Genomic DNA, 22,243 nt, shown 5'->3' with positions numbered 1-22,243 from the left:
GTAGGGGTGGCTGATGGAGGATATGATAGAGGGAGTGTGCATAGGAGTGCCATGTGTCTGGGCAGGTGATAGGTGTGGGAGGGCGATGTTCTCGAAGTTTCCTCCATGCCTCTTTGCAGTCCGGCCCTAAGAAAAGTCGGTATAACTCATCCTCTTTCCGAGCATAGAACTCTCGTTTCTTGCGTCGGGTGAGCCGTTGAGAAATCTGTTGCACTTGGCGCTTCGTGATTACAATCCGTACCTCATGCTTAAGACGAGAGCGTGTGGCCCGACATTCGTCATCATACCAACAATTCTGGGGCATGGAACCGCAAGGTGGCTTGGCGGTAGACCGCCGCGTGCATATGAAAGAAGCTGTGGCGGATCTGTGGAGTATGGTGGTGAGTTGTGTTGTGAGGGTGGATAGGGGGACAGTAGGTTCCACATCCTGGAGTTGGCGGTAAGATGTGGTTGAAGTAAACAAGGTCAAGCTCGTGATCAAAGACCTGAGTGTAATGTGAGATGGGGGGAGGTGGTGGAGGGATGCGTGGTGTGCAGGTAAGAGTGAAAGAGAGGTAGGCATGGTCAGCTTCAAAAGGGGGTGGCAGAATGGAGAAGTCGGGGATAAGGTGTGCCAAAGCCGGAGATCCCATAAGGAAGTCCACAGTGCTAGTACCTCCTGAGCGAGGGAAGGAGGTGAGGGCGCCGGAGGAGGGCCATCAGGACATCCCGTTATAGATAACGAGACCATGTGCAGCTCCCAGCTCTAAGAAATATCTCCCGGACACTGTGACCTCCTCACGGTCTTGTGATGATCACTGCAGCCCTGTGTCAGTGATGTCCAGCTCCTGTAGTCTGATAGGGTCATCTAGATCGAGTAGTGGGACCTGCTGACTTCTTGTCCTGGCATTGAAATCCCCGAGTAGGGACTTCCCCCAGCTGTGAGAACTCCATGAATCCTCATATAATGGTAAGTACAGTGACTGGCCATGCTGTGCGGCGTAAGGGGAGTGGCGTGGTGCAAAATAACACACAGCAATATGGATGACTCAGTCACTGCTAAGCTGTAGCCGCACCCAAAGATATCGTGCATCCTAGTCCTTCCGGACCATGCTGAGTATCTGTAGGAGATGGGATCTAAAAGCTGATGTGCGGGTCTCGCCTCGAAAAGCCGACTCCCACTCATACCCGCTATGTATGGTAAGCCCCTCTCTGGGCTCTAATGAATCTGTAAAAAAAATGACATCCCTGCCTGTGAGAATCTCGCTCAAGTCTCTTGGATTTGACCACAGCATGCCATTGCAATTCCATACTGCCAACCCTAGGTGTTTGGTCTCATAGACCCCACGTCCCTATTTGGGACGGCGCTCAGTGACAATGACTCTACCATCCCTGTAGATAGCCCACTTGCCTGCTCTAGGGGCCTCATGAACAGTCACCATCGCCTCACGCCGGTGTGCCACCTGTGCTGGAGTGAGATCATCTCCCATGTACACCTGTGTGCCCTTGAGGGCAGCCCACCTGTTTAACAAGGCCTGTCTGCTGGTGGCATCAGGGAATCTAATGATGAGGGGTCGCTCTCATGTCATATCCTTTCCTACCCTCCATGTGTCTGCAAAGGAAGGGGGCGATCCCGTCCACTCCTAGCATCTGGCAAAGTGTCATGGCATCCTCCTTTGTGGAAGCCCCCGCTTGCAGCCCCCGTACTCGCACATGGAGGGCCCTCTCCTTCCTGCATTTCTCCTCCTCGAGAGTCTCATGTATGATGCTCTGCGAGGGTTTGTGTGTGAGAGTATGAATTAGGGTTAGAGTTCATGTGGGAGACATACACAGAGAAACAAGGGAGAGAGAGAGAGAGAGAGTTGTGGGGATAAGTCAACTCATCAAAATGGCATGAGTGTGTGACTCCCCTATCACACATGTATATTGCACTAGTACACATAGTGCACTTAGTACATTAAAAGTACTAAGTGTACTATGTACTATAACTTATGGGCTTGTACACACTATAAGGGTGGGCATAGTGCCTTTACCCCAACAACCTCCCACTTAAAGGCAAAGTGCCCTTAAGTAAAGGAAAAGAAAAAATCAGCATGTACATGATAATATACAAGGCCATATCAAGGCTGAAACTGGCCTCATCCAATGCCCATCAAGTGTCTGCAATGAGCAAACCGCTCCGGAGGCAAACTCTTTGTCAACAGATCAGCCGGGTTGTCATCCGTGTGAATCTTAACAAGCTGAATTTGCTTGTTCTCTATCACCTCTCTGATGAAGTGATACTTCACATCCACATGCTTCGTCTTTGCATGAAAGACAGGGTTCTTTGCCAACTGGATGGCACTCTGACTGTCACAATGCAACAATGGAATATCCCTTGTATAACCCAAATCAACCACTAACCGAGATAGCCATAATGCCTCCTTGCAAGCCTCTGTGGCTGCAATATACTCGGCCTCTGTAGTAGATAAGGCAGTGCACTTCTGCATCCTGGATATCCATGACACAGCACCTCCTGTGAATGTAAATACATAACCGGTAGTAGACTTCCGGTTATCTGGATGACCGGCATAATCCGAATCCGTGTAACCATGCACTAATGCATCCTGTTTGCCAAAGCAAATGCACATATCCTGTGTGCCCTTCAGGTATCTCATGACACCTTTCACTGCTTCCCAATGCTTCTTGCCAGGGTTGGCCATGTATCTAGAAACCACTCCCACTGCAAATGCAATGTCCGGCCTAGTAGCAACCATGGCATACATGAGACTGCCACAAGCTGAAGCATACGGAATTTTGGCCATATCAGCCCTGCCACTATCTGACTGTGGGCAGTCCATAGCACTGAGTTTCACATATGGAGGCAAAGGAGTACTAGTCTTCTTCCCCCCGTCCATATTGAACCTCTGCAAAACTTTGCCAATGTATTCCTTCTGAGACAAATACAACACATGCTGATTTCTATCCCGAAGTATCCGCATACCCAAAATGTGATTTGCATCACCCAAATCCTTCATATCAAAGGTTTCATGCAGCCTCTTCTTCAAGGCATCCATCTCTTTACGAGATTTCCCGGCAATCAACATATCATCAACATACAAGATGAGGATCAATAGACTGCCATCCAAAGCTTTCTTGGTGTACAAGCAGTGATCTATGTCACTTCTCCTGAATTTTTGGGATTTCATGAATGTATCAAATTTATGATACCATTCCCTTGGTGCCTGTTTGAGCCCATAAAGACTCTTTTTCAGCTTGCATACAAGCTTCTCCTTTCCACTTACTGCATAACCCTCTAGCTGTTGCATATATATCTCCTCATGGAGATCACCGTGAAGAAAAGCAGTCTTCACATCCATCTGAATCAAGTCCAGATCATCATGCGCAACCAAAGCCAACACAGCTCTAAGTGTGGTCATTTTGACCACTGGAGAGAAGATCTCCTCAAAGTCCACACCATATTCCTGCTTGAAGCCCTTAGCCACTAACCTGGCTTTGTATCTTGGCTTTGCATCAGGTGAAACTTTGAGCCTGTAAACCCACTTGCATGGCAAAACCTTCTTGCCTGCAGGCAAATGCACCAACTTCCAAGTTCCATTTTTGTGCAGAGAATCCATCTCTGACTTCATGGCACGCTCCCATAGAGCCTTGTCTGCCCTCTGTAAAGCCTCTTTATAACATGAGGGCTCCCCACAGTCAGTAAGCATCAAGTAGTCAACCCCTGGAACAAACCTGTCAGGGGCTCTGGAGGGTCTTGTGGACCTCCGTACCCAATGACCATCATTTGCAGGTTGCTGTCCAGCCTGCATATCACCCATTGGTGGCTCCTGTTCCATGCCATAAGGCTGAAATATCATGCCCGGTATCTCCTCTAACTGTGGTATATCCATAGGGATATCTTCTGCCATCTTTGGCTGTCCATTTGGACCATTTTCAGCACCATTTAAGGGCTGGTTTTCCTGCTGTAATGGCTGATTTACAGCCCTTGGTTGTTGTCCATGATGTCCATCATCATCAAAGATGACTCTGCCAGGCTCCTGTTGCCTTGCAGGCTCCTTATACATGCATGTTTCATCAAAAATGACATCATTGCTGCGTATGATCTTTCTATTCATGGGATCCCAAAGTCTATACCCCATTTCACCTCTGTCACCATATCCTAGGAATATGCATTTGTGAGACTTAGGATCAAGTTTGGTGCGCATTTCCCTGCGTATGTGCACGTACGCAACGCAACCAAACACTCTCAAGTGCTTGTATAACGGAGGCTTCCCTGTCCATACTTCTTCTGGCACTTTCCCACCAAGCCTCGTGTTAGGTGACCTGTTTATAAGGTGAACGGCTGTCATAACAGCTTCAGCCCAAAAACCATGAGGTAATGCAGCATGTGACAACATAGAACGGACCTTCTCCTGAATGGTCCTGTTCATCCTCTCTGCTGTCCCGTTTTGTGGAGGATCATAAGGAGTAGAGAGCTCCCTCTTGATGCCTTTAGCATCACAAAAGTCCTGAAACTGTTTGGACATATACTCTCCACCATTGTCGGAACGCAAAGCCTTCAGTGTTTTGCCAGTTTGATTCTCAACATGAGCAACAAACTTCTGAAACACTGAGAATGTATCACTCTTCAAACGAAGAGGATAAACCCACACCTTGCGTGTGGCATCATCTATAAAAGACACAAAATATTTTGCCCCTCCCAAAGAAAGCTGAGGCATCTCACATACATCTGTATGCACAAGCTCTAACTGAGCATCTTTCTGTCCAAGAGCTTTCTTGTGGGGGCACTGTAGTTGCCTACCATATATACAATGCTCACAAAACTGAAAACTTGAAAACTTTAGAGAAGGCAAGTAACCCAAACGAGACAATTGCTCCATTCCCTTGACACTCATGTGTCCCAACCGGCTATGCCACATAGAAATTTCCGGCAGCTCGGTTGCATTTACATTAGCATGGTGACAAACACCTGCATGCATAAAGTAAAGAGTGTCCACCTTAGAGCCTCTGGCAACAACCAGTGAGCCCTTACTAATTTTCCACTTTCCACTACCAAATGTGGTAACATAATCAGCATCATCAAGCTGTCCAGTAGAAAGCAGATTCTTCTTGATCTCAGGCACATGCCTGACATTATGGAGCATAAGCTGTGAGCCATCTGAAAACACAAGCCTCACATCACCTCTGCCAAGAATCTTGCATGCATGGTTATCACCCAAATAAACCACTCCTTCATTGCCAGCAGTATACCTGACAAACAAGTCTCTGCAACCTGTGACATGAAAGGAGGCACCTGAATCAATGATCCATGAGTGCATACCATGACCACCTGTAAGAAGTGAATGGGCATCAAGTGAAGACGTAAAGAGGACCTCATCCTCACTGCCACCTGCATGTGACACATTGATTTCTTCAATCTTGACTCCACTTTTGCCCTTTGGCTTTACATCTTTGGCTTCATCTTTCTCTTTGTCTTTGCCTTTTCCCTTTTCCTTTTGATCATTTTTCCATTTGTAGCATTGCTTTTTAGTGTGTCCCTTCTTGCCACAATAATGGCATTCCAAATCCTTTTTGGAGCGAGACTTGCTCCTTCCCCGTTCTTGGCTTTTTCCCCTTTGCTGGGATCTCCCACGTGCATTCATTGCATTGGACTTTCCAACAGAGTTGTTTTTCCTGTTCATCTCTTCTTGAAGAAGAGCACCCTCAACATCTGCATATGACAGCATAGCATTCGAATTGCTAGTGGCTGTCCTGAATGTGTCCCAACTCTCTGGCAAACTGCATAAGAGAAAAGTGGCTTTGAACTCATCGTCCATTGCCAACTTTTGATTAATGACCTGGCTGACAATACCATTAAACTCATTTAGATGGGCTGTCATAGACGCCCCTTCCTTCATCTGAAGACCTATGAGTTTCTTCAACCAATACACTTTGCTTGAGGCACTTTGTTGGGCATACAAGTCCTGCAATCTCTGCCACATTCCCCAAGCTGTCTTCTCTTCACGAATGCTGAAAAGTAATGAGTCTGACACAGACAACATGATAGTAGATCTTGCCAGCTTATCCATATCTTCCCACTCTTCAGCAGTAAGAGAAGCGGGCATTACGCCCCTTTCTTTGATAGGCTTGTGCTGCTTTTTCTGGAGCAACACATTGTAGCACTGGGTTTGCCAAATATCATAATTTTACGAGCCTTCAAGCTTCTTGATGTGAAGCAATGAAGAGCTCTCACCTGTGGTTGCCATAGCAATATGCAACCTGTCAATGCCTGACTCCCTGCAAAATGTGCAAACACTGCACCAAAAGCACACAAAGTGCTCACTGTTGTTCTCTCAAGCTTTATCTCCCACTGCGGAAGCACAAATGCAACTTTTCTCCCACTTTATGCGATGAAATCACCAAAATCTGGTTGCTGCAGATTTTGGACAGCACCTTAAATGATGTACCAAACCTGTACCGGCAAGTACAGCAGCTGAAATTGAACCTTTTGGTCACTCAAAACAGTGTACAGCCATGCCAAAACTTGCACAAAGCTGTGCCAAATCTGTACCAGCAGGTACAGTAGCAATAAATGCTCTCCTGGCTGTCCAAATGAGTAAAAATCAGACTTTTACAGTCCCGAACACTGCATAAAACAGTCCCGAACAGAAATTGGGCAAAAGCTCCTTGACTGCAAGCTGATTTCTGAGGATTCAAGGCATAAGAGTCTTGCCTGCTGCTTTGCCAAGCTCAACAAGCATACGAACTTGAAAAGCCCCTTGATTTAAGATCAATTTCTGATCATACATGGTACATTGACGCACTTGAAGGCATCCAGAGTGTTCACGATGCTTCCCCCTGGCCACATATACATCAAATACATGAAAGCCCCTTGATTTACAGGCACATTGAGTGCTTGTAAGGCATCAACACATTATCCACAGCATCAAATGCGATTGCCTGCATGCAAATCAACCAAATCGGCACAAAAGCCCCTTGATTTGCACTGCAATTTGCTGCAATTTTGCCCAAATGTGCGATTTTTCACATCATCCAGCATGTATGAGTGCTTAATTGCACAATTACATCAAAAGCCCCAAATTTCGACATCCAATTTCCTGCAAATTGATCCTAATTGTGACCAATGTCCTGCAAATTGATCCTGATTGTGACCAATGTCACCCAATTTTGCCAATTTTGCTCAAAATTGAGCAATTCGACACCTGTATCTGCTCAATTGTTGATTGTACTTGCTCAATTGCAAATCCCAAAAAAAAATTGAGAAAAATACCTTGTAATTTTCTGATTTTTCTCTGATTTGCAGGCGGGTTTTGTTGTTGCAGGAAAAGGGGTGATGATGATGCTGCTGTTCTGTGCCGGTGGGGGGGGGGGGGGGCACTTCTTGCTGCAGATTTGATGGCTGCTCCAATCAAGATGATGCGTTTGCTGGTGTTGATGCTGATTCTGTAGTGGGGCTTGGGCTGGTCACAGACGTGGCTGTGTTTGGGCAGGCGAAGGACCAGACACAAGGAGTTGGGCGCCGTGAGGATACAGCCTCGTGAATCTCTGAGAACACGTAGGAGTTGTTACACTTAGGAGAAGGTGACGAGGAGCGAAACCCACACGCGATGAGGTCCGCCCGCCAGCCTGTCCGCCCAACGCTTCTTCTTCGCTCACTTCAGTGGCTCGCTACACGCGTTGCTTGTTGACGTCGCCTTGTGAATAACGATCAACGGCTGCTGCCTTCGCCACCTCCGCCTAGCTGCGCGCTGGAACTCCACGATTACACGCACCAGGGTTCTGGTTCGCCTGGTTCTGGTTCGCAGCGTGGCTGCACCTGCTAGGCAACGTGGCTGTGCCTGGGCAACAGCTGAGCAGCCCACGCCTTCTTGCCTGGCGCCCTGCCCTCTGTGCAGTACTGTGCGCTACTCAGCACTCTCTTTCCTTGCAAGAAGATCAAATCTCAAACGTTGCTGCGCTTCACTGCCAGCTCGACTGTGTGCTCCAGTTGAAGGCTCTGATACCAGTTGTGTGAGAGTATGAATTACGGTTAGAGTTCATGTGGGAGACATACACAGAGAAACAAGGGAGAGAGAGAGAGAGAGTTGTGGGGATAAGTCAACTCATCAAAATGGCATGAGTGTGTGACTCCCCTATCACACATGTATATTGCACTAGTACACATAGTGCACTTAGTACATTAAAAGTACTAAGTGTACTATGTACTATAACTTATGGGCTTGTACACACTATAAGGGTGGGCATAGTGCCTTTACCCCAACAGTTTGTGCTTCTTCACCACCTCCACCCAATCTTTCTTCGTGGTCTGCAGTTCTTCCCGCAGCTTATCACTCGCTCACTCGCAGCTTTCAATTGCTCCAAGTCAGTCCTTAAACCCTCCTAAATATTCAGTTCCCCTTCCTGCACTGTGTGGTCCTTGACCGTAGTCTTTAGGGCTTCCATTTCTGCTCGGAAAGAGAGAGAGAGAGAGAGAGAGAGAGATGAAATGAAATGAAATGAAATGTTATATTAACGTCTTCAAAAGGCCATAATGACCTATGAGACCAAAAGTTACATCATGGTGGATCTGATACAATGTCTGGATAAAAAAACCTAGAAAATGAAAAATAAAGATGATACTACTGGCACCTAGAAAATGAAACTCGAACTGGAATATAGTGAGGGGGGGGGGGGGGGGGTACGCTATGGAGGTGAGTGGAATATAGTGAGGGGATACAATATCATGTGGGACGGAGGGGTACACTATGGAGGTGCCTCCATCTCATAATATGTGCCGCATCGGACACTGGCGGATCTCCTCAATATCCTCTGTGGTCAGCACCCTGACTGGGTGTCCCGCATGCCTCGCAAGAATAATCCGAATCTGCCGCTGCAACCTCCGTCTATGCTGGGATGCCCTCCTCCGTAGTCGTGGGCGTCTGGACCACCCAAGCTCAATCGCACGATCAATCAGTGTACCCCTGGTGTGGGCGGTATCCATGTCCTGCTGGTGCTGTGGTCCATCTGGCGCACAGAGAGAGAGAGAGAGAGAGAGAGAGAGAGATATTAAGCGTCTACTAAGGACCCAATGGGCCTATGAGACCAAAGTGATACAATAATGTCCATGGCATATCTCATCATGGAATGGAAAATAAAACAGAATGAAAACATAAATATAGCTATCTCACTGGGGTGATACAAAACTGTCCATGGAAACTCGTCATGGAATACTGAGAGCATAGAAACATGGGAGCAGTCTCAGCTCTCAGTAGATGGTATACCACTCTCCAAAATGTCAAGCATGGGGCTGACGAGTATGGCCGAGGGGTCTCCCTCAGCTATGTCACGTGGAAAGGTAGCTCGATGGTGGTGGAGCATGTCTTGGATCTAGAGCTGATGAGGTGATCGTGGCCGACGGGGGGGGGGGGGGTCGAGGGCATCGGGCATGCTGGAGTGCAGAGGCTCCGTCCGAGGTGACTCCTCTCGGGCGAGGTTGGTCCGGAGCAACTCGTGGAGGGTCCACAAGACCCACTGTGTCAGTGTCCTCCACCTCCTGGGTCCAGGAGAAACTGGTGATGGTTGGCTGTCGAGGGACGGGGCGGGGTGGCTAGGGCCTGTGTCTCAAGAAGGTGTCCCTGTGTCTGCGGAGCTCAAGCAAGAAGAGGCCCAGGCAACGCTGGTCCTGGAAGTCAATGATCCTGGAGAGTGAACCGAATCCCTCACGAAATAGACAGTGAAACGTGTATGTGATTTACATGAGTCAAAAGATAACCGTTGAGCCTCCTTTGGCTCCAAATCCGTCTTCCGTTGCTACTGACAATCAGCCAATCAGGCAACTTTCCCATATTGCTCCAGATTAGCCACACTTGGATCAAGATGCATGGGTGATGCATCAATTGAAGAGGATGCAACCATTCGTGACTCACAAAGAGTTCCCCGCTGACAGCAAGCTGACTACACTTATGCCAGGTCGGACACACACTCTCTCGACATGCATCTCATTTTTTTGATCCAGTCCTTGTTGCTTCCACATTAAATGAGGAGCCACTTTCTCCTTTTGATGCATAGGAGGATGATAATTGGGTTGATTTGCTAGTGACTGGCTCTGATGAGGGGCAAATTCCAACTTTCATTAATGAATTACAGCATGCATTTGATGTTACAAACATGGGGCTTTTGCATTATTATTTGAATATCCAGTTTATTCAGCAAGCTGTCGGATGCCTTATATATCTATGCACTACCCGTCTTGATATTCAGCATGCAATGTCATAGTTGAGCAGATTTATGCATTGTCCTCGCACTTGGCAATGGCAAGTAGTGAAGCATGTCTTTCGTTACCTTCAAGGCACTCTAGACTTTGCATTGTTTTATAGCAATCCGTCTTCTTTATGCTTGACCGCCTACACTGACAGTAACTGGGTAGGACGTTATGACACTAGGGTGTCAACTAGTGGTGGTCGTTTCCTTCTTGGAAGTTCATGTACTTCATGGCTCAGCAAGAAACAGCCGACAATCTTTTGGGCAAGTTGATAGTTTGTGGCCTTCTTCTAGGCGGCGAGGCCTAGAAGGTCCTCACTAGGATCTCCACCTGCACCCCGGTTTTGGGAGACCCTTGGTCCCAGAGTATGAGATGGATCGTCGCAGAGATGCGGACCTGCATTTGAGGACAGATTTGCAGCCAGCCTCTTGCGCGCTTGAGATCACCTCAGGCCGGCCCTTCAGTAGTCCATTCCACTTGCATCCAAGGAGTGCCTTTGATTTGGAACCCTCTGGTCCGTTTGCCCAGTGATCACATGCTGGGGGCTCGCTTGCACATATCGTGGGAAGCTTTGAGTATGGGTCCCGCTCAGTCACTCAAAGAAAGGCTTATTTTCAAACAGCTGCCCCCGGAGGCCTAGGGGAGGAGCCTCACCCAGAGTGGCTAGCCCCGATATATACCGCTCGCGCCCCCCCCCCTTCTCTGCGCGTGCGTGCAATGGTTGGGAGTGTTCACTAGGCATGACATACCTTTGGCCATCCATGGCGCTAATGACAGCTCGGCCTTACTCACCACCTCTATCGGACCACATGGCAAACTTGAGAGAGTAGAGCCCCCTTTGGAGGATTTCAGTGGATGCACCTCGCAGAGCGTGAGGGTGAGGGTGATTGGTTTCCATGCATACGAGTGGTACATAGACTCTCCACCTACCAAGGTGGCCAAAGAGAGATTCTGGCCTTTGTGGATTTGGGACGTTCGTCCTCTCACGCGAATCCAATGGGACCCGGGGGAGTGGACATGGCATGATCCATATAACAGTGAGGAGGCTCCCGGCACCCCCTTCTTTGCTTGCACTGCTCGACTGGGCCGCAGGATTCACATGCCAAAGATCAAGGGCACTCCAGCAGCAACAAGGCACTGGCAGTCTCAAGGTATCCCTCCATTTCTGGAAGAGGGTGTGGGACAGTTTTCGGCCTTGAAAGATCACTCTCTCTGTGCGGCAACTGGCACATCGGAGCCTAGCAGTTGGCACTTGGCTCGCCATAGGAGGAAGGCCAGCAGTCTATTCGAGGTGTGGCCATCTCCAAGAGTCCCAACGTCATTGTCTTTGGGATTTCCCAAAGGCTCAACAGGTTTGGTAGTGGATTCTCCACATTCTCACTATGGACCGGGGCCCCTCGCGCACAGTTACGTGGGGCACAAGTGCTTGGGCCACAGAGACCGAGGCCATCATGGCATATGAGGAGGAGGGTGGGGGACTTGCCCTTCAGGCCTCTCATCTTTGTATTTCTGCACCGCCAGTTCCAGTTCCAATTCTAGTTCCAATTCCCTCCGCTGATCAGGTCCTAGTCAGAGATGGGAGATTTGCAGCAGTATTGTTGCGTGGCACATTTGGAGAGCTCAATGCAACGAGGCCATATAGAGGGCACCCTCACCCCGCCAGCGGAGTCCATCCAGAGCATCTGGCTTGATATCATTCATACCCTCCGTGGACAATGGGCGAAGTTTCAAGGTGGCTATGACCGCATGTGGGAGTGCCGCGTGGCCTTCCTGACGATTTGGCCTTTCTCAAGGACAGTGGTGGTGAGCCCACTTGGCACTATAGACCACCTATGTGGTTGTTCCCCCCTCCCCCCATTGTATGAGATAGCCTTATCCTCCTAGAGTGGCCAGCCAGAGGAGGAGAGCATCCTTCCCCCTTTTTTCTGTTTCTTAACTCTCGCTTCCCTATGTGGAGCTGAGTTTGTACTTAGCCATTATGGCTGTTTTGCTTGGTAACTAATAGAAGGATCTCGTTCCCAAAAAAAAATGCTGGATTTATGGTGCCCTTATCAGTCCTAGAGATCCAGCAGATGGTGTTTCTTGGTAATGCACACATGCCATTTTTTGAGGTCGAGAGTTTCAGGGCCAATTTCTGGTCTCTGCAAACTATGTTTCGAAGGGGCTGCTCAAAAAATGAATACCCAAATAAGGAATTTTTGGGTATCCATGGTCTACCTCGTCCCCCACAAACAGAAAAATGGAATATTCCCCGTTTCGAGCTGCCCAAGGGGACAGCATAAGCCATCACTCCAACACCCACCCAATAATTTCAAATTTCCAAATCAGAATGGCAAAGAGGCTGATGAACCTCAATTTACATGAAAAGCTTTGATCAAGCTTCAACCTGCACCACGTGCCCTCCGTGAACTTACTTTCACCATGGTCTTTACCTTCTTTTGCAAGAATTGAGATCACATGACACACATCCTTGCACCAGTAACTTGACATTAATATCAAGCGATACTTGCAGGAAAGTGAGATCTAAGCTTAGATGGCAAGAACAATGGCCTAAGGGCAGGTACGAGAGAGAGAAAGCCTAGACAGTAGCAACAGCCCAGAAGTAAAATTTGCATTTCTTTTGGGGATCAAAAAATGCCATCAACAGCATGCAGCTTACCTGCCGGTACAGCAGGCGAGATTGCCTTCTGAACTTCTTTCGTTATTTCTGGTTGCTTAGCACTTGAGTTGGTTGCTTCTGATTGTACTTCTCGTACTTGTTTTTTTGTAGCAGTAACGTGCTGGTTAACAAAAAGTTCCAAAGTAACACAGTTAAAAAGAGGTCCAACATACAAACAATGATTAATCACATCCCAAGCTTATGAGAAGCAAACTTCCAAGGTATAAATACATACAAAGAGGTCCAACATACAAACAATGATTAATCACATCCCAAGCTTATGAGAAGCAAACTTCCTAGGTATAAAGACATCTGTGTTGATAAAAATTACCATATCACTAGCATTTTCTTCTTCGAGCTCATTCCCAATGGGCGCACTGATCATGTTAGCAACTGCAGCTTTCTCCATCTGTTCTTGTGACTGGCTTGGGATTGAAAATGCAGCAGGTTGCTCGCTACCTCCTGTGTCTTTCACCTTTTCGTAAGCTCCAGGCTTCCAAGTGTTAACATTCACAGATATGTTGACAATCTTCTGAGAGGAGTTAGCCAATCCTGAAGAAGCACTTGACCCTTTCTGCTTGTGTGATTCCTTTGTGGCCCCTTCTGTGTTTCGGGCCAGCCTATACTCCACAGTTACAGACTCCTCTCTGCTCCGTTTTCGTCTATCATTTGCCCTCCTGAGTTCACCCTCCTCGCCATTGTCATCACTTGCAAAACTTTCATCATTCCTCTCATCATCCTGGTACTTGCCACCCCTGACTGCATACACATTCCTGCTACCTGCAGACTGTCCTGTGTACTCATCAAAGACAGAACCTGAGACCACAGCATCATCTTCAATAGAACCTTCACTCAGCATGTCATCACTTTCTAGCCTAAGCCTCTTCTGGTCCTGTTCATCCTCACACTGACTTGTAAACCTACTCTCTATTGCTTCTTTATCCTCATGACCATATTTTATATGCTCTTCATCTTTACTGTCTACAAATTCAGCTGATTTTTTCCCTAGCCTGTCCCATATATTGCCTGTAAGCCTCCCTCTCGCTTTTGCCACATCCTCTGCTGCTGCTGCTGCTGCTTTCATAGCCATCATCATTGCTGGCACAGCCCTCTTGCCTTGTCTGCTGGCATTAGGTCGCCGTAGATCTTTTAGAGGCTGCTGCGTGCTAGCGTTCTCAGAGTTCTCTGCAGAACCAGACATTGGTTAGTTATGTGGAAGGCCACAAATGCATGCAATAACAGGACAGGTAGCATAAAGGATTGTGTTGAATGATGAAAATATTCCATCCCAAAAGCCACATGAGAACAACATTGTCAGTGATCTCCCTATCCTTCTCTACAAGCATGTAAATGTCCCCAGGTGCAATATAGAGGCAATCTTCCTTCATTTTGCCGACATTGCAAAGAAGTTGCCCTGGTACTTGGGCAAACCTCTTAGAATTGGATTTCTCCAACTACACCAAGGTCGCTAAGCTATCATGCACATGTGAGATATTCTCCTTTTGCTTCTCCTCCTCCTCCTCCTCAGAACTCTTGTCAGATTTCCTAATTAACTTGATTTTCTTCTTGGGAGGACTAGGTGAAGTGACTTCTTCTACTTTTATATTCTCTGCCTTTGTTTTCCTTTCCAATGCTCGGGCAGAAAGCCAGCAGACAAGAAAGAAGCATGGTACATATACATAGCATCTCACCAACATCAGCTGACACAACTGATTGTAAACGCTTCGAGGAGGATTCCAATCGCTTTGAATGACCTGCTGTTGGAGCTGCTGCCTCTCGCACTGATCTCTTAGAATGACCCGTTGTTGGTGCCACTGCCTCTCGCACAGCTGATTGCAACAGCCGCCGTGTAGCACTCACCCGTGGAGGAGACAAATGCCTCTGTAAACACACAACTGGTCAACATCAAATTCTTCATAAGCCAACCCCCTATGATTCAACAGTGTGTGTTCAATACCGAAAGGTGCACCTTTTGCTTTTCGGACACAATTCTTTCGGTGTGAGTCCAAGAATCTGGAGAACGTGGTCGCTTTAATGTACGTGTGAACCCACCACCACCTCGAGTCAAGCCACTGCTGGAATCGACCTGGGTAGTCCCCAAAGTAGCCATACTCATCTCGTTTCTCGACTTGATCTCATTATCCTTGCCCATATCCCTCCTAAGTGTGATCAATCTGCCACCCTCAGCAGTTCCAGATGGCCTTGGTTCATGGCTCTTTTCTTTCAACTGCAACTTGCAAACAGCAATGTCATGAGAATCAAGGTCAATAGAATCTATACATTTCAACAGCATGTGAATGATGAGCAAGGTTACCTGTGCATTGGTATCCATGCTTTTCATAAGCTCCTTGTTTCCATCGTGTCCAAGCGGATCCGTATCAGGAGTGTCAAAATTTTGAGAAGATTCAATTGAAGCTGAAGTGTACAAATGTATATTTGAGCCCAAGTGATCCCAAAGCCTGCAGCATAGATGTAGGTTAATATCAAGTTTTAAAATGGCTAATTTCAGTTTAACAAGAAGGCATACAAACAAGAAATATGGCGCCTCTGTTATGACAGACCAGGTAACAAAGGCTTCACTCTGATCACCAAGAAATGCCTCTAGATCCTTGACAGCTTGTGCTCGATGTTTACCATGTCCCACAAGGACCACCACATATTCCTGCAACAAAATAGCTTCTTGTGTCATATTCACATCAGGATAGAACAGTTTGGCAACAGGTTGCTATTGCACACAAAACAAGTGATGCAGCTTTCTTGTTCATATCCACATCAGAAAAGGATAATTTGCATTAGTGACTCGTTGGGTTGCATTTGCAATGTGCATACAAAAAAGAAGCACAAAACAAGTGACGTAGCCTTAGTTGCTAGCTATAGCTGGCCAACGTGTCATCGCGGATTTGTAGCTTACAAGTTACATCATCATAACTAATTCTCTAATTTCTCCTCCTGCTGCTCCTCAACCTCCTCTCTCTCTCTCTCTCTCTCTCTCTCTCTCTCTCTCTCACACACACACACACACGAGGAGAGGACATCCACAGTATGCACCACAGGAGCAGAGAGGATGAGGCCCATTATATGTTCAGTTGCCCGGCTTACCACGAGATACGGAGGAGATTACACTGCCTCTTCCGAGAGGGATTCGGACCACTCACACGGGTGATACAATTTCAAGATCAGAGGTGCTTGGGCATGTACTTGATGGAGCTCAAACGACACAGGGATGTAGTGTTGAGGCAGCATGCTGAGAGAGAGCCCTGGCTCCGACAGAACACCTCACAGAAAGCCATCACAGATTTCTTTGTGCTCGATCCATTCTGCGAGCCAGACATCCCTGTCCCAGAGCATCAGGTCCCTCCACACACAGACAGATTCATGAGGTTCTCCACCAACATGACACGCTCCCATCACAAAGGCCTCGCATTCACTCCACCATCAGATCGGCTCTGGCCGAGGCGGGTATCATCATTAGCTGATCACAACATATCTCACTCTACACAAGATCATAATGTTTTCATCTTTCAGTTTTCCATGGCTCTGTATATCCATGGTACCATTGTATTACTTTTGGTCTCATAGGCCCTTGGGGTCTTCCGTGGACGTTTATATAACCCTCCCCTCTCTCTCTCTCTCTCTCTCTCTCTCTCTCTCTCTGTCTCATAAATGCCTTGCAAGAAAAGATAGTCATACAAGAGAGCACGTTTATATAACCCTCCCCTCTCTCTCTCTCTCTCTCTCTCTCTCTCTCTCATATTTGACCGCCTATGAGGAGAAAATTGTAGGCCAAGAAAAGGAGATTGAGGTGTTGGATGCTATATTGACCAAGCAGAATGAGGTCGAGGCTCTTAAAACAGCCCGGGTGGCTATGGAAGAAAGGGAAATAGTCCAGCCATCCCTCAATGATGAGCTGAGCACACTTCGGCAAGAGCAATTGAGGACCTCCAAGAGGAGGAGAAAATTGCCAATGAGGCAACCACGTGGGCTGAAGTGATCCAAAGAACACAGAAGCAGGTGGAGGATGCAGGCAATTGGATCAAGGTCGCCAAGAAACAACGGATCCCACCTTCAACCCCGAATATCATCAATGACACGCTCGAGGAGGGGAAGAGGAGGAAGATTCGAGCTTTACATGTGCGAGTTGTGGGATGGAAGGAAGGGGCATCACCAAAGGAAGACGCCGTATCATTATGCACGAAGATGGGAATCCCCAACACCCCCTTCATTGAAGCATGGAGGGTGGGCAAGGACACCACAACAGAGCGCGCCCTAATCCTTAAGTTCGGGGATTTGGAAGCAAAGCTAATCTTCCTCACAAAAAGGCAAGCCTCGAAGGGGGGAAAAGACTTACCTAGAGGATGACCGCACACCAGCCCAAGTGGCACACGGGAGGGAATGCACGCCGCACATACTGGAGGCACGAAAGGCAAGGAAGTGGGCAATGTACAAAAACGGGAGGACTTCAATGCCTGCACCGCCAACACACAAATACTCTTCTTCGAGGCTTCGAGACAGATGACCCCATGTACCAAGAGATCGACATTGAGGGCACAGACCTTGAGTGTACATCACTAGACACAGCGACCCGGACATCAGAGAACATAGCGGCCCGCACCTACGGGGAGTATTTCGTGGTCCTTGGCGGAGCTCATGGACTAGCCATCTACAATGCCTTAGCCTAATATCCCGGCTCCAGCTCTTTCACATGCTACCCTTCACACATGGAGCCAGTACAATGGACTACCTGAAGGGCTCTCTCTCCTTGATACCATTCATCCCGAACTTCACCATCTCGCCTCGCCCTATCGGAGTGCCTTCTCCCTCACATGCCAGTACACCACCCAGCTCCTTGTTCTGTCGCATCACCGCCACCCAAGATACCACTTCACCAGAGAGACCTCTCCCATCTACTCCGACCACATTTACTGCACCCTCTCCAACCTCGACCCCCACATTCCAGGGGTCACCTGGGAACCCGACAACCCAATCTCTTTGGGTTCTTGGCTTCATTTTATCCAGCCACATGCTGCTACAAACAGGGGACCTTGCCAGACTTAGAGTGGGCATAAACCTCATCATGACATCGACTCCGCAGAAGTGGCTAACTCCTCTTGTCTCGCCTCCCCCCACTATGGGTGGCAATCCTCTCTCCTTACAACATCCCCCTCCTAATCTTCAGCACTCCCCCCCCAGCCTTTGTGGTAGGAAACTTCAACCACCCCCAGCCTACAAAGCCCCCATTTAAGGACGACTGTTGTGCCACCCCTCCAATAGGTCTGCGTTGTTGGCTTCCACAAGCAAGTGTGACCCATTGACCCCTCTCCTCTTGACACCACAGGCAATCCCTCCTAGAAAATTTGGCTAGAGTGGCTCTACATATATGCCGTTGCCCAATATACTATGAGATCCACGGGAGGTTGCATTGTTTGTTTCGTGAGGGATTTGGGCCACTCACCAAGATGATCGACTTCCCGAACCAGCATTGCAAGGGATTTTCCTGCTTGAGCTCCGCAGACATAGAGACACTTTCTTGAGAGAGAGCTTCGGCCCCAGCCACCCCGACCCCTCCCTCACCAGCCAACCATCACCAATTTCTTCCAGACCCAAGGACACCCATACAGTGGATCTTGTGGACCCACCTCACACGCCAAACCTCCACATTCCAACGTGCCCGATGCCCCCGGCCCCTCAGACGTCAGCCATGATCCCCTCATTAGCTCCAGATCCAGGACATGCTCCACCGCCATCGAGCTACCTTTCCACGTGATGTGGCTAAGGGAGACTTCTCGGCGATACTCATTAGCCCCATGCTTGATATTTTGGCCACTATTGGGGGCTGATGCTCCTCTCATGTTCCATGTTCCTAGTATTCCATGATGAGATTCCATGAACAGTTTTGTATCACCCCAATAAGATAGCTATGTTTTGTTTCTATTTTATTTTCCATTCCCATGATGAGGTATGGCATGGACATTATTGTATCACTTTGGTTCATAGGCCCATTGGGTCTTTAGTAGACGCTTAATCTCTCTCTCTCTCTCTCTTTTGTACCCAGGATTATGTACCTCATGGATATGATGTAACCTTCTGGTCTCATAGGTCATTTTGGCCTTTTGAAGACGTTAATACAACTCTCTCTCTCTCTCTCTCTCTCTCTCTCTCTCTCTCGTACCGCCTGAGGATAGAAATATGGAGAGCCATGTAGATACTTGATGAGGAGAGGATATGCACTATATGCCAAAGGGACATCAAGTCAACAGATCACTTCTTTTTTTTTCCCCTCGGAAAAAAAATCCTTCTATTTGTTATTGAAAAAAACCAGCCACAAAGGGCTAGATACAACCACGAAGGGCTGAATACAAACTCACATCATTTAAGGGTGGGAATCAAATGATCAAAAGGGAAAGAGACGTTTCTCCTCCGGTTAGCCACTCTATGAGGAGAATGCTATCTCATACAAGGGGAGGAGGGGAGGGGGGACAACCACATAGGTGGTTTGTAATGCCAAGTGGGGTCACCACCTCTATCTGTAAGAAATGGGCTAGGCCTCCATAGCCTCAAGAAAGCTTCCCGCCGCTTCCGCATGCGGCCAGAAACTCCCTGTAGCTTCCGCCACTGCTGTGGAGGGCGCGAATGATATCCAGCCATATGCTCCTAATGGACTCAGTCGGCGGAGTGTGGGTACCCTCGATGGCCTCGCTGCATCTAGCTCGGCAAATGTGCCTGCTATGCTACTGCAAATCTCTCGTCTCTGGCATAAGCCTGGCCGCCCAGTCGCCTGTAGGTGGGGTTGTGACTGGTACTGCTGCAATACGATGGTGAGAGATCTGAAGGGCTAGCCCTCCCCCATCCTCCTCATAAGCCATGACCCATAGTCACATGGGACACGAAATCGAGACGGGGAACAAGGACGGAAAAGATTGAGAATGGCCATTCCCTATGACTATAGAGTGACATGGGACACGAATGGGAATGGGAACGGGAAGGTGCTGCCATCCCCAACATTCCCGAGTCTAAAAATGCCCATTCCCTATGACTATGCCCTGACCACTCCCGCCTCTATGGCCCAAGCAACAGTGCCCCATGTAATGATCCGGGTCGATGCCGTGTCCATAGTGAAGACGCGGAGAATCCGCTGAGCCTTCGAGCAATCCCAAAGACAATGTCACTGAGACTCCTGAGGGTGGCCACACCGTGGGCAAGCTGCTGACCAACCTCCAACTGCCAGCCAAGTACCGACCGCCGAACTCCTGTGTGCCATCAACCAAAAAAAGAGGGCGATTTTTCTAGGCCGAAAGCTGTCCCAAAGCCTCTTCCAAAAATCTGAAAGGAAGCGCTGTGAGAGGCCCTATGACTGCCAATGTGCTGTTACTATCGATGTGCCATCTATCTCTGGCATCTGGATCCTGCGGCCTAGCCGCGCTGTGTAAGCAAATAAGGGGGCATCTAGAGTCTCCTCCCGATCCGCGGGGTCATGGCAAGTCCACTCTCCCGAGTCCCACTGTAGGCGCGCGAGAGGTCGGCACTCCCATATCCATAGCCGCCAGAATCTCTCCCTAGCCACTTTAGCCGGTGCTGGGTCTATGTGCCACTCTCATGCCTGAAAAACCAATCACCCTCACCCTCTGCAAGGTGTAGCCACTAAATTCCTCTAAGGGGAGCTCGGATCTCTCTAGTCTGCCATGGGATCCAATAGAAAAAGTGAGCAGACCACTGCCCTCATCTACTCCGTGGACCACCACAAGAATATCATGTCTCATAAACACGTCTAGCCATACTGGGGGGAGGGGAAGGGGGGGGGGGTGGAGTCAGCCACTCCTGAGGGATAGCTGAGTCCATGTCGATGCTAAGCCTATCTCTACCCCGGACCCCTTTCAGACCTCTCTCTTGCACCTCCATGAGTAACTGCCTATGTGCGATCCAATTTCCAAGAGACCTAGCAGGCCCCATGCTCAAGGCGCCCCATGATTGTCACGACAGTAGTAGTTCTGGGAGCCTAGAGAGCTCAACCGTCAGGACAAGGAACGGGCAGGGTTCACTGGGAGCCAACATGGCCAAGCTAGAGGACACTTAGTGGTGTGCACTAGGGAAGTGTTCACACACAATTAAGGGGCAGTTGGCTAAATGTGGTCAGGTAGCCTAGAATAGAAAAGAAGGGTGTCCAAGTATAGCTGAAGGGGTCGTGTAGTTGGTGTGGTTGGGTGGAGAATCCAAGAGCTCTCGGTCCTTTTTTTTTCTAGAGGTCGGGGCTGGTTCAGAAGCAAACCTAATATTGGTATCACAACACCAAGAGATCCTTCGCAGCTCTACAGAGTTACAATAACACACAGCAGCGCTACACGCAGGCACGTCAAGAACAGCCCGGACAAACGATAGTGTGCATCAACCCAACAGCAGCTCGCGAGCGACAAACAGACCACACATAAGAGAGCTCCTTCTCTCTTTACTTGTTGCGCAACATGGCTAAGCCACCATAGTTGCTGGACCAGCCCACACCTGTATTTCTGCAGCACTGTAGCCGGAGCAGCCCACAACGTTTCTATAGCCTTCAGTAGAAGAAGACTGCGGCTGACTCCCGTGCAATTCGACGCCGTCGCAGACAACTTGGAGAGTTTAACTTCAAAATTTTCTTTTTCTTTTTTTTAAGAATTAAAATTCTTTACACCTCTTTCAAAGGTTAAAACCTTTACAACTTAGAGGTTGTTCCTACGGTGGAGCTTTCAAGTGGCGTTTTGGGATTCTTCTTATGAAGATTTGAGGATGCTTTTCAACATCGACATTCAAATTCTAGCATCGTACCAACAAATTCACTTCGAGCTAATACTTGCAATTGTTTTCCAAGAGCTTGGATTTGAGGTTGGTTCTTGTGTGCATTCTCTTGCATCGCATTTATAGAGCCCATATGTAATAACCCCATCAGTCTGGAAATGGAGGTCTCAGTCGTTTGTTGGACACGGGAACGGCAATTGACGATCTCGATGTCACGATGACAGATGATGACCTTCTTGATGATCATTTGGTCAGTACTAAACAATTTAAGGCTCTAGAGTCCCGTACTTTAGACATTGAGGCCAAATACGATAAGATACTTCTCTCTCTCTAAGAATTAAAGAATAATATGCAAGCTTCTACCACCGTAAGTGCTTCAGTGGGAGGGATACCAGTAGCTCCCGCCCAAGGGGGCAACATGAATGTTGGCATGTCTCATCCTAGAGATGATGCTGCTATTCTAGAAGACCTGAAACCACCGACTTTTAGTGGGGAGGAGAAGAAACGCAATAAGGATGCGGTCAACACTTTTTTACAAAAGTGGCAGGATTTGCATCGATTGCGCCAAACTCTAGAGGAGATACGCGCGCTTGAAGCGA

At 48.2% G+C, this 22,243-nt stretch overlaps 1 protein-coding gene across 1 annotated transcript in view; it reads right to left on the bottom strand.

The window, feature by feature from the left end:
* The window catches only part of LOC147607539 (uncharacterized), a 94,015-nt gene that overhangs the window by 23,852 nt on the left and 47,920 nt on the right, over nt 1–22,243 (bottom strand). Inside the window, exons 2-7 of the mRNA XM_086790328.1 lie at nt 15,440–15,540; nt 15,193–15,337; nt 14,848–15,105; nt 14,570–14,759; nt 13,210–14,063; nt 12,879–12,999 (exon numbers count right to left, since the gene is read on the bottom strand). Coding sequence (XP_086646454.1) covers nt 12,879–12,999; nt 13,210–14,063; nt 14,570–14,759; nt 14,848–15,105; nt 15,193–15,337; nt 15,440–15,540 — 1,669 coding nt within the window. The remainder of the gene's footprint in view (nt 1–12,878; nt 13,000–13,209; nt 14,064–14,569; nt 14,760–14,847; nt 15,106–15,192; nt 15,338–15,439; nt 15,541–22,243) is intronic.

Source organism: Cibotium barometz, chromosome 55, assembly GCF_041138505.1.
Source record: "Cibotium barometz isolate CiBa-2024 chromosome 55, ASM4113850v1, whole genome shotgun sequence".
Taxonomy (NCBI): Eukaryota; Viridiplantae; Streptophyta; class Polypodiopsida; order Cyatheales; family Cibotiaceae; genus Cibotium; species Cibotium barometz.
Note: the sequence above shows the minus strand (reverse complement) of the source record. Positions and strands in the feature narration are given on the sequence as shown.